Raw genomic sequence first — 15,536 nt, 5'->3', positions numbered from 1 at the left:
AAGTTGAATTAATCAGTATATTCATCGGGCGTAAAAATAAAATATTTAGAAAGAAAATTGTGCAATTTAGTGCACTTTACAAGTTACTTGACCTCTGAGGTTCTATATAAGCCAAATAGTCATCATAACATGTTTGTTTAGCTTTCTAACAAAATTTATTATTATGAGGAATTTTTATAATCCTACAGTTATTCTTTTGGGTTTTTAATAACCCTATGTGGAAGATTGGCAGGTCGCGTCAATTTTAGTAAGCGAGACAAAATAATTATTGACATGGGTTTTGTTGGATCATTTGTTTTGAACTATGTAAAGTTTTGGTTCAGATAAATTTATGAAATTTATCACGATATAATGAATAAATATTTTATTAATCGGAAAAGTGTTTGATTTCCGATAGTGGTGACTCCTGTGTGTTTGAATATTATGCCGCGCCAACACGGACATTTTAGCTGCCACAAACTGCACATTCCTGAATTTATTCCAAATGAATTGAACTTTGGTTTGCCTTTGGTAGAGAAGGCATTCGCATCTTCCAATATCCACGATGAGAAGGAGAAATATGGATTATTGGTTACCAGGTTGGATATTAGACATTCACCGAAGTGCAAGATTTGATAATCAATGAGCCTGAAGAGAAGCCTTATTCTACTTTGAAGGCTAGTTAATTCAAGGTTAGGCACTTCGGAGAAGTCAAAGTTGGCAGTTGTTTATGTCTGAGGTAGATTTGGGTGATAGGACGCCTTCTCAATACCTACGTCATTTGAGGACTTTAGTCGGGACTTCGATGGCCGATAACGCAGTAAAGCTATATGGTTATCCAGACTTCCAGTGGAATTCAACATTTTTGGAGATTGCTTCTGGAGCACAGTAAATCAAGAGGTAGGTTAAACTAACTGACCGCTTATTTATTAACCATTCACAGCAACGTGTAACTGTGATTACAGATGCACAAACCTCTGAGATTGAAACAAAGAATGCTGATCTGCGTCAAATGCGTCAAGATATTGAAGCGTTTCAAGCGTTTGGATAAGATTCAAATGTATCATAAGAAGGAAGTGTCATTTAGAAGACGACAAAGATAACTTATGTCGGTTTCATAGACGCTACGGAAGTCATTGCTAGGGGGTGTATATCGCCATGTAATTTAAGTCGGGAAACGATACGGGCGGTCACTAATGGCGACTAGTGACAAACGCCCAAATAACTCACGTCGTATTTCATCACAGATAAGGAGACAAATGTGAGTTTTCTGATAGACACTGGATCCGATGTATGTGTGTACCCGCGCAGTTTGGTGAGATGTCCCCGTAAGAAATGTTCATTTGTGCTTTCAGCAGCAAATGGAACACCGATAGCTACATACGGTATGTTATCGTTAAAGTTAGATTTTGGACTTAGCAAAACCTTATCATGGAATTTCGTGATAGCAGAGGTGTCGCGTCCTATTATTGGTGTAGATTTACTTGCTTATTTTAATCTCGCGATTGATGTTAAAAAACGTATATTAGTTGAAACCCCTGCAGATTCAACGGAACAACTCCCACATTGGTGACTCACAACGATGGAGATGAAGATAAAGGAGTTTTTATTCTTCGAAGATTTAAGAAAAATTGATTTTGACGCAGCACCATAATCACTGGTCTTCAGAGACGACCTATAAGGTACGTCCAGTCTAATCCATCATAGTTAACGCACTTACTATCTGGATCAGACTTCCGAGGTTACTCATTTGGTATACCCAGACCTCAGTATTTATTGCTGACAGAAAAAATAATTTGGTGCCTGAACTTTTCATTGGAATGCAATTCCACCTCTCTTTCTCTGTTAACTCAACAAATCGTCTTATAATGCTACATCCAATTATCGGTGACAACGACGAGTCAAAACAAAATTTGACATAATTCATTGGATTCCACAATTCTGGACTCTTATGTCAAAGAAACCAATGATCCTGATTTGGATAAAGAGCCAACTTCTTTCTCTGATCGGAACTCATCAGATACGAATGCAACGCTTGCAGAAATGGAAACTGCACCCATAAATTATGCATTCTAAACATTAACTAATTCTGATATAACTAATACCAATTACATCGAGGCTGAATCTTCGAAGTTCACCGACATCGAGGTACAGGAAATTTTCCACATGTTTTTTTTTTAGTCAGAACCTTATGCAGAATATGGAGTTGATGGCAGGTCGAATCACCACATACGGTTGATCTGCTGACGAAACATAGAAATTTGTAATTGACCAGTATTACAACACTGGTCTGCCATAATCTGCTTTCCCACCACATTTTTATAACGTGTTTCCCTGTATTTTCTTTTTAAGCTGTGAGATCAACACTGGGCAGGGAGTGTGTGGGGATATCAAGCAGGCTGGTTTTGATTTGTAAAAAAACAATGGGACATGTCATGTATATTTTTGATATCGTAATATTTTTATAGTCAATAAATTTGATATATTTTTTATGTTGGGAGTTTCTAATTTAATATATTATCATAATCATTACAACTCCCACATTGGTTTTGGGTTTTTTGGGTTTTTAATAACCCTATATTTATTCTTTTGGGTTTTTCTACCCCATTTATGTCCTTTATTATAATTTTTGCAGGTTTCCCTAAAAATTTATCTGTACATTTTGAAGTTTGGGAACCTGGAATAATAGGACTTGCAGGCACATTGGCCATAGAAGTGGCATTAATAGCCAAATTTGAAGTCATCCTGAATCGACGATATCGACGATGTTGGCGTTAGACCGCTCGAAAGCCGGGTTACTAACTTTATCAACATAAATAAAATGATTCGCGATTGCAGAGAATAAAAATTAATTTAAATGAAAATTGTATCATTCTGAACTGCGATATCATCTGTGTTGGCGTTAGACCGCTCGAAAGCCGGGTTACTAACTTTATCAACATACATAAACTGATTCGCGAAGTTCAAGGAATGAATATTAGTTGAAGATGACTCTTTTACCCTTCAGAGAATTCTATATAAAACTATAAAATTAAAATTATTTTTTCGTTCGTGATTGTTAAAACTGCTGTAATAGTTATTTAATCAACTGTCCGCTGTTATAGTATTATTTACCCAAGCTACCATTCTAATCAATATAATTGACATAAAAATAATTACACTAACAGGATTTTCATCTACATAGTTTCTATCTTAAAAAAATTCTCTTCAAATCTTTTTTTTTTTTTTTTTTAATTTCAATAATTATTACAACTGCTAATTTATTAACATCAAGTAATATTGATTGAGTAATAATATAAATTTAAATAAATAAAAGAGCAAAGGATAAAATTTACATGAAAATAATATCCGTAATATGATTTAATGTAAAATATAAGCAAATAATAATAAAAATAAGATTAATAAATAATATAAATAAAATTTCAGAATAATAAAATAATACTAGAAAAATAATAAATTATAACAAAATAACAATAATAGAAATAGTAAGATAATAATAATAATAATAATAATAATAATAATAATAATAAAATAATAATAGTAATAATAACAATAATAATAACAACAATAATAATAATAATAATAAAATAATAGTAATAATAACAATAATAATAATAATAATAATAATAATAATAATTTACAAATTTATAAGATCGTTTGGAATTTTTCGTTTCAGTCTTGTTGGGCGCGCTTCTGAGTATACTTTGTTGGCCAAATAATTTGGGTGCTCGTCTATTCTTTTTTTATAGTTGCTTGTTTTTTGTAGAATTTCTTCATTGACTGTCAATAAGTTGCTGTCCTGGTGAATCAGCCAGTTGGGAGCGTACCTAGGTGCGTTCAATGCCTGCCTTATAATCTTGTTCTGCACTCGCTGAATAATTTGTAGATTGGTTTTTTTGGCGGTGCCCCATAGTTAAATCCCATAAGACCACACTGGTTTAAAAATACATTTATAAATAATTAACTTGTTATTCGTCGATAGTTCCGAACGTTTGTTTAGTAGCCAGTAATGTTTTTTGAATAGTTCATCAATCTGCTGTTTTTTCTTGTTAATGTGAACTCTCCAGTTTAATTTTGTGTCTAAGTGTATTCCGAGATATTTTACGCTATCTTTTACTGGGATTTCCTGTCCATTTAACTTAATTGTAGGGCATATACCAGTACGCAGCGTGAAAGTGATATGCGTAGATTTTGAGCCGTTTGTCATAATTCTCCATAAAGAAAGCCATTTTGTAGCAATATCTTGATGTTCTTGTAATTGTTGCGAAGCTATTGCGGGATCTTTATTGGAGGCAATGATACATGTATCGTCAGCAAATGTCGACACGCTTGTTCCGGAGTATAAAGGAAAATCCGCTGTGTATATAAGAAATAGAGTTGGAGAAAGGACGCTTCCCTGGGGCACCCCAGATAGGATCTTTCTTCTGGTCGACTCTCTTCAAATCTTAGATGAACTAGTTGTCATTCCTGGATGTGCAAATTTATTGTTCAAAGAAAAATGGTTGACTTTGCCTGGGGAGAGTTGCTGACATCTTCTGGTAGTGTGATGTCCAAAAAAGGAGAATAAATTTGTAAGGGTTGCTTACGGTTCAGTGTTGGTAGAGCCGCCACCTTACTACCCTTAGTTCCTCGAATTAGTATCGCTGGATTGCTGGAACCGCCCTTGAGTCTGCAGCCTCCGGGGTGTGAAAAACTCGGTTTTCACGTTTACAGGCAACGTCAAATACTAATTCTTCACTACAAGGTATCCCACCGCTGCCACCATGAAATGTATTGGGGTTGTTGGTAACGTGTTCGTATTGACCTCCAAGTCAATACAGCCTTGCCAAACGGTGGTTATAGAAATATTAGGCTTCGGATTGCCTTGAGTTCTTATTAAGATATTGGCTGAAATATCACTTCTAAAGAACAACACTGAATGACTATTTTCAACAACACTTTATTAGCACCCACAAATGATGATTAACAATTGTCTTTACACGACTAATATTGCGACTCTGCTGAGGCCAACAGCAACTCTGCTGTGGCCTACAGCAACTCTGATGTGACTATGGCAACTATGATATAATTAACACAACTCTGGTGTAATAAAGACAACTCTCCCTTACCAACTAATGTCGGTTCTTTCTATACTGTTTAAATGGGACCGCAAACACCTTACGATGGCGTATTTGAAATATTTGCTGATTGTGATAATTACTGCAATCGATATCGAATTTGGTATATCAGCATTGCCATTACAGCAGCATTATCGATTGCTATTACACAATAACATATACATATACGCATAAACATGTAAATATACACATATACATACACACATATATACATATATACATCTATATATAAAAAAGAGGATCGCTTTATGTGGTAACACTTATAACTCACGAACGGCTGAACCGATTTAGATGAAAATTGGCAGGGAGGTAGTTTAGAGCCAGGAGAAGGACTTAGGATAGAAGGACTTTTTATCCCTTTATTTCATTCTAATTCAAAATTAATTATTTATAAACTATCCATGTAGTTTATTCAATCTATGATACTATCAATGATTACATCCATGACATTTACATTCGACTGTCAACTGTCATTCGGTGTTTCTGTTTTGATACAAATATATTAATATGCATTTCTTAATGACCATTATTTGAAAATTATTACGTGAATAATATAAATATTTTAATCGCCACGGAAAATTAATACAAAGTGGCAAATAAATTAATTCTTAATAATAGCAAGCGATGCTAGATGGACGATGGGGAAATTTATTTCTTGAAAATGGGAATGTAATTATTTATATAATTAGGTATTTATGTATATTTGTTTATACGTTAAATAGAGTATTTGAGGTGTTTATATTATATATCAGCAATAAGTATAATCATCAACAAATTAATAAAAAAAAATATTCTGAAATATAGTTTCTTGACATAACCTCAAAATTTGTAATAAAAATGTAAATAGTTATACATTAATTGTTGTTAATTTGTAATTTCTTTATACATATCTTATAAAATGTTTCAGGTGTTTACAACTAATTGGCATATATATATTATCAGCAAATGTGCTTTGATTCGACAATAAAAAGGTCTAATTGAAGTAATCGACTACCTTAAGTTAACTATAGTGATAGAATATTAGTTTTTGGTTCTCATATATTATAACCCAGCTATAAACCTCACGGAGCCCCAGACCTTTCCAGCAAATGCAAAATTGTCGAATTCGGTTTGTGCATTCTGGAGATATATCGTCAGAACTTATAACTCAAGAAGGCTGAACCGATTTAACTGAAAATTGGCTTTAGTAAAGTTGGTAAAAGTTGGTTCAGAGCCAGGAGAAGGACATAGGATACCCTTTATCCCGTTCGACTTGTAATGACAATAAGCAAATGACAGCTATGTAATCACTATTACATTAGTGAGCTGAATGATCCTCGCCTCTGGGTGCAGGTAGAATTTTTGTTAAAATGATCCCCATTAGTGGGGACATAGTGTCAAACAATGCTGGTGATGCAATCAATAAATCACACAATAATTTGAACACAACGCTATGTTCAGGTATATCAGATATAGCCCGAAACCCGCTGACCAGCTCATGCGACGGTATGGCTAGTAAAGTAGAACCAGTGGCTGAACTGTCACATATAATTCCGGAAAATGTCATTTTACAACGGAATGAGTCATTGAAGTGCCTTGAGAATCTGATAAATGAACTGCATATGATTGTCAAATCAAAGTCAAACATACATAAAGAGGTGAAAATAAAAACAGGCAACATAGCGGCCGTAATTAAAAGATTTATTGATTTAGACAACCAATTGTTAGAGGAAAAAGGCCGAACCACGGTTGATACGGAAGTTATGATAAATGAAGTGCAATGTTGTGAGACAGCCCCTATAGAAAAAAGTGTACGGCAGGACACAAGCAAAGCCACAAGAAACCGAAACTCACAACATATAAGCAATAATCAGGTTAATGAGAAAAATGGTTTGCCAAGACGTCAGACGATCATAGAAATATGTAATGAAGAAAAAATCGAGGTAAATGACTGGCATAAAGTTCAGCCGAGAAAACAGAAAAAAAAGGAAGCAAGGGTACATCTGTCAGAACAGGACTCTAACCATAAAATGATAAAAAATCATAGAATTTTTCCAAAACCAAATGCCTTATTAATCCGGCCGACCGAAAAAGTTAATTATTCCGAAATATTACGTCGCATCAAACATGATGTCCCTGATGACAAGGTAAATACGACAGTAGAGAAAATAAACAAAACCAGAAATGGAGACTTGTTGATAACTATTTCTAAGAAAAGTGAGGACAAAGGCCAAGGACTGCAACAGATTATCGCAGGTGTGTTAAAGGATGAGGCCGAAGTTATTTATAAGGGGCACCAAGAAACTATAGAAATAAGGGATATTGATGATGAAACCTCAAAAATTGATATCCAGATAGCACTACAAAAAGCAACCGGGGGAGCCTGCAACACACCAGCAGAAGAAATTAGGCTTCGTAAGGCATATAGAGGTACCCAGATTGCTACTGTAGCTCTTCCAGCGGCAGTTGTACACGATCTGCTCAAAGCAAGTAGCAAAATACGAATTGGATGGGTCAACTGTCAAATTAAAATCATCAAGAAACCAATTCGATGTTTTAAATGCTGGCTATTCGGACATTATGGATCACAGTGCAAGAGCGAAGTGAATCGGACCAATCTATGCTTTAGATGTGGACAAGAAGGTCACAAAATAGCCAACTGTATAAATGCAGCAAAATGTGCACTATGCGCTGAAAATGGAAACTCTGAAAATGTAGCACATCATGCCGGCACTCACAGATGTCCTCTATATAGGGAGGCCATAGAGAAAATAATGAACGCAAAAGCATGAAGATAATACAGCTAAACATGAATCATTGTGAGGCTGCACACGACTTGCTTATGCAGACGGTAAGAGATATGAAAATTGATGTTGCCCTCTTATCAGAACCTTACAAACATCTAACTGATTGGCCATGGGAAACGGACAGTACCACCAAAGCCGTTATTTGGTCCTGTGGCAAGTTTTGTTTCCAAAATGTTGTTAACAATAGCAACGCTGGATTTGTCGCAGCATCATTAGATGGCATACATTTATACAGCTGTTACGCTCCACCTAGTCTTTCTTTGCCAGATTTTGTCGATTTTTTAGATCGTCTTGTGGAGGATGCAAAACGACACCACCCCGTAGCGATAGCCGGTGACTTTAACGCATGGGCGGTAGACTGGGGAAGTAGGAAGACTAATGCAAGAGGTAAAGCACTTTTGGAGGCCTTCAATGCACTTGACGTGGTTTTACTTAATAGTGGTGATAAACCAACCTTTGAAAAGGGCAGTGCAAGCTCAATAATAGACCTTACTTTTGTTAGCAATAGCCTCGTCAGAGGAATTTGCAATTGGGAGGTATTAGATATCTACACTGCTAGTGACCACAATGCAATCATCTGGGAAATATCAACAGATAGAAACATTAGAAGACATGCGAAAATATCTAAAGCCATTGGGTGGAAAATAAAATCTTTTGATGAAAGCGCCATGAGAGTTGCCTTAAATTGCAAACCTATAATTTCAGAACACGCAGATGAGCATACTAGAGAGCTGATGGAGAGAATAACCGAAGCCTGTGATATCAGTATGACTCGTAAACATGGCATAAATCAAAGACAATCTGTGCACTGGTGGACTGAAGAAATCAGCTCTCTTCGTAAAGAGTGCCTAAAGAAAAGAAGGATCTCTCAGCGTGGATATAGTCTCAGTAATTCTGCACAACTGGTAGTGGAATATAAACAAGCACGTAGACAACTAAATAAAGCTATCAAAGATAGTAAAGTTAGGTGCTGGAAAGAACTTTTGGATGAAGTCGAGGATAATCCATGGGGAAGACCTTATAAGACTGTAATGTCTCGCCTCAAAAGCCAGCCAATACCTTCACCAACTTGCCCACGACTATTGATTAAAATAGTAACTACTTTGTTTCCACGACAACCTAATTTGAACTACCAGGTAACACATGTAGAACAGAATAATATTCCACTTATAACATTGCAAGAACTGATGGAAGCTTGTCATCGCGTTGGTAATAGCAAGGCACCGCGATTAGATGGAATTCCTAATATTGCCTTGAAAACATCAATTATGACATCTCCGACAATGTTTCTTAATGCATATAATACATGCCTGAAAGAAGGGGTTTTTCCACGAAAATGGAAACAGCAAAGACTAGTGCTTATTCCCAAAGGAAAAAAACCACCAGATGAACCATCATCCTATCGTCCAATATGCATGCTGGATACAGCGGGTAAAATTTTTGAAAGAATAATTCACCAAAGAATAGATGCAGTAGTTGATCCAATCCTAGCAGACAATCAGTATGGTTTTCGCAAAGGGCGATCAACTATCGATGCTATAAACTTGGTAGTTAATACCGCCAAGGAGGCAATTGCTGGAACCAGATGGAAGGGGGGTTCCAAAAAGTACTGCCTTGTAGCTACATTGGATATAAAAAATGCTTTTAATTCTGCAAACTGGGATTGCATTATGAATGCACTCCGTGACAAGAACGTGCCAGCATACCTATGCAATATAGTCGCAAACTACTTTACAGACAGAATTCTAATGTACCATTCACGCGATGGTACAGAAGAATATAATATAACAGGAGGTGTGCCGCAGGGCTCTGTTCTAGGCCCTTTGCTGTGGAATATTATGTATGATGGCCTTTTGAGACTAGAGTTTCCAGAATGTGTGAAACTAGTAGCATATGCAGACGATGTTGCCATAGTGGTTGTCTCCAAACAAATTGATGACATCGTAAGCCTATTCGATATTACATTCAGAAAAATTAATCGGTGGATGGGAACAATGAATCTCCAATTAGCACAACAAAAAAGTGAAGCTGTTCTTATCACTAGTAGGAAAAGAATTGAGACCATCAAGCTAAAGATAGGAAATCTTGAGATCACGTCAAAACCTCACATCTGTTACCTTGGCGTAATGCTTGATGCTCGTTTGAATTTCAATCAACAGGTGGAACACGTTAGTGCTAAGGCGTCAATAGTTAGGACGAAACTTGCTCGACTGATGCCTAATATTGGAGGTCCTAAACAAACCAGAAGGATATTACTATCGTCAGTTATTACTTCAGTGCTGACATATGGTATCTCCATATGGGGTGATGCTCTTAAATCTCAAAAATCGAGGAGAATGGCAGGGCCCTTATACCGTCTCAGTGCTATAAGAATTGCTTGCGCATTTCGCACAATATCGGCGGAAGCAGTGTGCGTCATTTCAGGAACTGTGCCTCTCTTAGTCTTAGCAGAGGAAAGACGGACAATTTACCATAGAAGACATCAACAACTGTGTCCTGAAAAGTTAAGATTAGAAGAACGGCAGAACAGCATTGACCGATGGCAGCGACTGTGGGATGTCGCTGTAAAGGGCAGATGGACGCATCGTCTCATTCCTAACATCAAAGTCTGGCTAAGTCGCAAGCACGGCGAAGTAAACTATTATACTACGCAAATGCTATCGGGGCATGGCTGTTTTCGAGCCTACCTACACCGATTCAAGCACGATAGCTCGCCGGATTGCCCATATTGTTTGGGCGAAATCGAAGATGCTGAGCACGTGTTCTTCGTGTGCCCGCGATTTGGTGCTCTACGGGATGATGTGGAGGAGACATTGAGACGCACAATTACCCCAGGTAATGTTGTTGAAGTGATGCTGACAAGTGAAGCTGCTTGGAACGCCATAGACAGATTTGCGAGAGACGTTTTAATGGACCTGCGTTCTATAGAGAGAGAAAGGACGAATGGGACTTCGCCCATTTAAAAGATAAGTAAAATGTTTATGAATTATAACATTGTTTATAACAAGTTAAAAATTGTAACATTCTAGATCCTCCCCCCACGAAGTAATGCCTAGCGGCGGTTTCCGTGGGGACCAGAGGCAGGGGCAAAGCGGAGGTTTTAGTCGGTATTATACCAGGGCGGTATCGAGTCCGACATACCCAGACAGAAGACCGGTCTGGGATGCATAAAAGCATTTCCTTCGCTATACAAAAAAAAAAAAAAAAAAATGCTATGTAATCACTTATGGATGACAATTCAATATTTGTAAGGAATTAATAATAAAATTATTTATTTTAAATAAATAATTAACAATTATAATATAATGCTAGTGCCATTGCCCATTCGTATAAACAGTGAAGCGAACTATGTATAACTCAGTATGGTTGACAAATCATATTTTTCTCAAACACAATGCTCTGAAAGAACTCATTTGTATAATTATGTACTCATTGATATTTATAAAACCTTTTCTAGATTATTCAGATTTAGAACCTAAATTTGGAATCGATCAAAGGAACATTTTGTCGAATAGCTTATTTCCAGTTACAATTTCCTGAATTTATTCAAGAATGGATAGTAATTACTAATTACTAATTAATATTAATATATGAAGATCCACGACCGAAGTGTCAAAAACCAGTAAAGCTAAGCATTGTTTAACAACAGTATTTGAATGTAAAGGGAAAAATATGTATAATCAGCTATAACCTTGATTCTTATGACTTTGGTATTGGGAGATAAATGGTAATCTTTGAAAATCCATAGTAAAAGTATTTTCTTCCATTGGTAGTTTTCTAGCAATTAGTTGAAAATGTAATTATTTTGTAAAATACCTTTGAATTTAAAATATGGCATTAGACCTGCTTGCCATCTGGCCGTTCCAAGTTACCCCGTTATAGGGTAAAAAGATCTAGATAAAATTTTTTTAAAGACAGCAAAAAAGCACGTTTTTACAATGATGAAGTAGCTGGTAGTTTTACTGAACGTAGTCAGATAATTGTTCATTTGAAATGTGTCATTTGTTGTGATGTAATTGGTTTGATTTTCATAAAAAAATTTATATTTGCTTAAAGTCAAATTGGACCTTTGTGCCTTGCCCTGTTCTACATATATACTTTTTATTAAATTTACTTTTATTCATCGAATATTACTAAAAACTTTTCAAAAAGCAGGTCAAAGAAGAGATACCTAAATCATTTTGTATCTCTCCTCGCAGAAATTTGAATAATTTGTATAAGCTCAATAGTATTATTTACAATTATACACAAAATACAGAATCCAAAAAAAATTTCAAAAAATTTGAAACGCATTCAATAATCGATTAAATGGAATTTGTAATGACTATATAAGTCGAAAGACCAACAAAGACTTGGATTGAATTATGCCATGTTTTCTATAGAAAGTGTATAAAACTTTCAGTTTGGTTGTATTAATAAAATATATACAAACTAATGGGGTTTATTGTTTCTATAATACCTCATTGTATATAGCAATTAAAACAACACATCCTTACACAAAAAGTATTAATTTTTTAGTTACTCTAGAAATTGTTTATTAAATAACTTACTTAGCAAAACAACGTTTGCCGGGTCAGCTAGTATATATATATATATATATATATATATATATACATACATATATATATATATATATATATATATACGTACATATATATATATATATATATATATATATATATATATATACATATATACATATAAACATATATACACATACATATATACATATACACACACAATACATACATATATACATATGTACATGAATGCTCACATATATATACATATACATACATACATATATACACATATACAAATACATGTATTTACTTTATTTAGTTTACACATATGTAAACTCGTACAAATGTAAAGCAAACAAAATATTTATGAAGATGGATAATACATATAAAATACAAGTGGACTTACATTACGCTGGTTGGTTACATCTAGAGAAGTGTACACAACACTAGAGATTGGCACTAACATTTATACAACTAACTTGTCAACACCATGCATTCTTTATAATTTTTTGTATGATGTAAACAGAAAAATGAAAGTTTTATTTGAACAAAAATGTAAGTAAAATTATGTAATTTCTGCCACGACTTCTGTACTTTGCGAGTACCGCAGAGTCGCAATCTGACTTTCGAACAGTGTACATCGAATTAATATTCAGGTAAATATATAGTCATTTTATTTTTTTTTATTTTTATTAAAATGGCCTCGTTTTATCCAAACATTTTAGCCAATATCCATTGAATACATATTATAAAATACAATACTATACATTACAAAATATTTCTTCTGTATGAATATACAAAAAACAAGAAAAATTATTAATAACATATCTTCATTAACTTGATTTCTATAAGTCACTACAATTTTATATTGCACTCATTCATGAAATCCAGCAACACTCTATATATTCCTATATTACTCTCACTAATAATGTGTCTTGCATTTACTGGAAATTGTACTTTTAGATGTTGTAGTCTTTTATATAATTTCTTCCGTTCATTTTTATATAATTTGCAATTCCAAAATATGTGGTCCAATGTGTCTAATATGATACTACAAGCACAAAATGGGTCTTCTTTGATACCGATTCTGAATAGATGACTGTTATTCCTTGTGTGTGATAGCCTTAGTCTACAGATTGTTGTTATTTCTCTCCTATTCCATTTAATATTTTGAAACCATGTCCTTCTCGATACCTTCGGGTTACACGGTTGGTAAAGTCTTCCTTTCAAACGTGAGTCTTGATCGAATACCTTTTGCCATTGAGACATTCCATTTTTTGTAACAATTCCTTTAAGGTCTACTGCAGGAATTTTATTTACAATCGAGGGTGTGCTATGTGTATCTTTGGCCAGCCCATCCGCGATCTCATTTCCGATGATATTCGCATGTCCGCTTATCCATATTAATTCGATATTATGCTTCTGTTTAATTAAATATTCTATCTTTCTAATACTGTCGAAAATTAGTGGATTGCCAAAATATTAAGGTATATTTAAAGCATGTAAAGCAGATTTACTATCTGACAAAATTATAACTTTTTCCAATTTCTGTTTCCTCTTTATCTGTCTTTGAACCGTCGGTATATATTTGAATAAAATTTTTCCATCTTGAATGCATTAAGTTGTTCAGTTTCAGATTTATTAATTTCTTGTCTATCTTCTTTTCATTATCGAAATCATCTGATAAATGTATGTACTTTTTAGGTAACGTGCCTTTCCAAGACATAGTGAAGTATGTTAATCTGTTATTTACCATCATTTCTTCTTCTAGTGGTTTAAGTGTATGGAACCCAGCAATTAAAGGTGGTATTGGTTTTTTGTGCCAGAATCTATTTTCAAAATGCAGAACTGCAAGTGGCTCTAAACAGTTGTGTATCCATGCATGATCATAATTAAATTTTTTAATCAAAAACCTATTAGTTATAACCTGACTTCTTATCTCTAAAGGAGCTTCTGCAGCTTCAGCCAACAACGAATTTGTAGGTGTCGACTTCAGTGCTCCCAAGCATATTCTTAACGCTGCATATTGTATTCTATTTAGTCTATCCATTATTCCTTTAAAACTTCCTCCATAAATTTGACATCCGTAATCGAAATGGGGTCTAATAACGGCTTTGTAAAACGAGAGACAGATATTGGGATGTGCACCCCAAGTGGTGCCAGTTACTCGTTTTAGGATATTAATTCCTTTTTCACATTTAGCTAACATTTCATTAACGTGTTTGTTAAAGGATAATTTTGTATCCAATATCATTCCTAAAATTTTGATGTTCTCCAATATTTTAATTTGAATCGAGTCTATATTTATACTGATGTAATTTCTTGGGAGCCTATGCCTAGTGAATAGAATGCATTTAGATTTTTGAGGTTCAAGTGTGAGTTTATTGTCCCGCATCCATTCTAAATCTTTTCTTAAAGAGCTGTTCATTTCATCACTACATTCCTGTAATGATCGCGAAGAAATATACATGACTAAATCATCTGCATATTGTAATTTTTTCACTTTTGTCCCTTCTGTCTCTATGAAATCCGACGTATAGATGTTAAATAATATTGGACTTATAATCGAGCCTTGAGGGATACCATTAAAAGTTATTCTTGGACCTATAAGTCGATTCTGGTTTCTAACATAAATCTTTCTATCGGATAGAAGTGACATAATAGTGTTAGTAATTTTGTTTGGAATATTTATTTTTGTTAATTTATTTTTGAGTATTTGGTGATCTACATGATCATAGGCTTTTTCAACATCTGTCGTAACTAATAGAACATATTTGTTTTCTGTCAACGCGCCATATAGATCCACAAGGAGTTCGCTGAGTAAATCAATCGTGCCTTTTCCTCTCCTGAAACCGAATTGATAATTATTTAATATTGTATTCTTTTCTATATGCCATTCTAATCTCTCTTTTAGAATACTTTCAATATTTTTGAAAGGCAAGGTAGTAACATTATTGGTCTATAAGACTTATAATCACCAGGATCTTTTTGTGGCTTTAGTATGGGAACTAATACCGCTCTTTTCCACTCTTCTGGAATCCAGTTTGAAAGCAATATATAATTGAACATCTCAATTATTAGGTTTTCTAATGCTTTAGGGCTTCTGTTAATCATGATATATGTTATGTTGT

The 15,536-nt window shown here is 34.6% G+C and overlaps 1 protein-coding gene across 1 annotated transcript; it reads left to right on the top strand.

Moving 5' to 3' along the window:
* Positions 1–7,884: 7,884 nt before the first annotated feature.
* On the top strand, positions 7,885–13,784 carry LOC113381228. The gene is made up of 3 exons (XM_026620191.1): positions 7,885–8,519; positions 8,679–9,091; positions 13,702–13,784. The coding sequence occupies exons 1-3, from the start codon at positions 7,885–7,887 to the stop codon at positions 13,782–13,784; spliced, it is 1,131 nt and encodes a 376-aa protein (XP_026475976.1).
* The last annotated feature ends 1,752 nt before the right edge of the window (positions 13,785–15,536 follow it).

This window comes from Ctenocephalides felis, unplaced genomic scaffold, assembly GCF_003426905.1.
Source record: "Ctenocephalides felis isolate EL2017-DRISC unplaced genomic scaffold, ASM342690v1 CF-g0.4_SCAFFOLD_02708, whole genome shotgun sequence".
Lineage (NCBI taxonomy): Eukaryota > Metazoa > Arthropoda > Insecta > Siphonaptera > Pulicidae > Ctenocephalides > Ctenocephalides felis.
Note: the sequence above shows the minus strand (reverse complement) of the source record. Positions and strands in the feature narration are given on the sequence as shown.

Bases quoted from the DNA above. Each gene is read 5' to 3' on its own strand.
- LOC113381228 (XM_026620191.1), top strand. From the start codon at position 7,885: ATGAATCATTGTGAGGCTGCACACGACTTGCTTATGCAGACGGTAAGA. The intron at 8,520-8,678 runs GTGGAAAATAAA...CATAAATCAAAG, and splicing joins AAAATATCTAAAGCCATTGG to ACAATCTGTGCACTGGTGGA. The intron at 9,092-13,701 runs GTAATAGCAAGG...AATTCCTTTAAG, and splicing joins GGAAGCTTGTCATCGCGTTG to GTCTACTGCAGGAATTTTAT.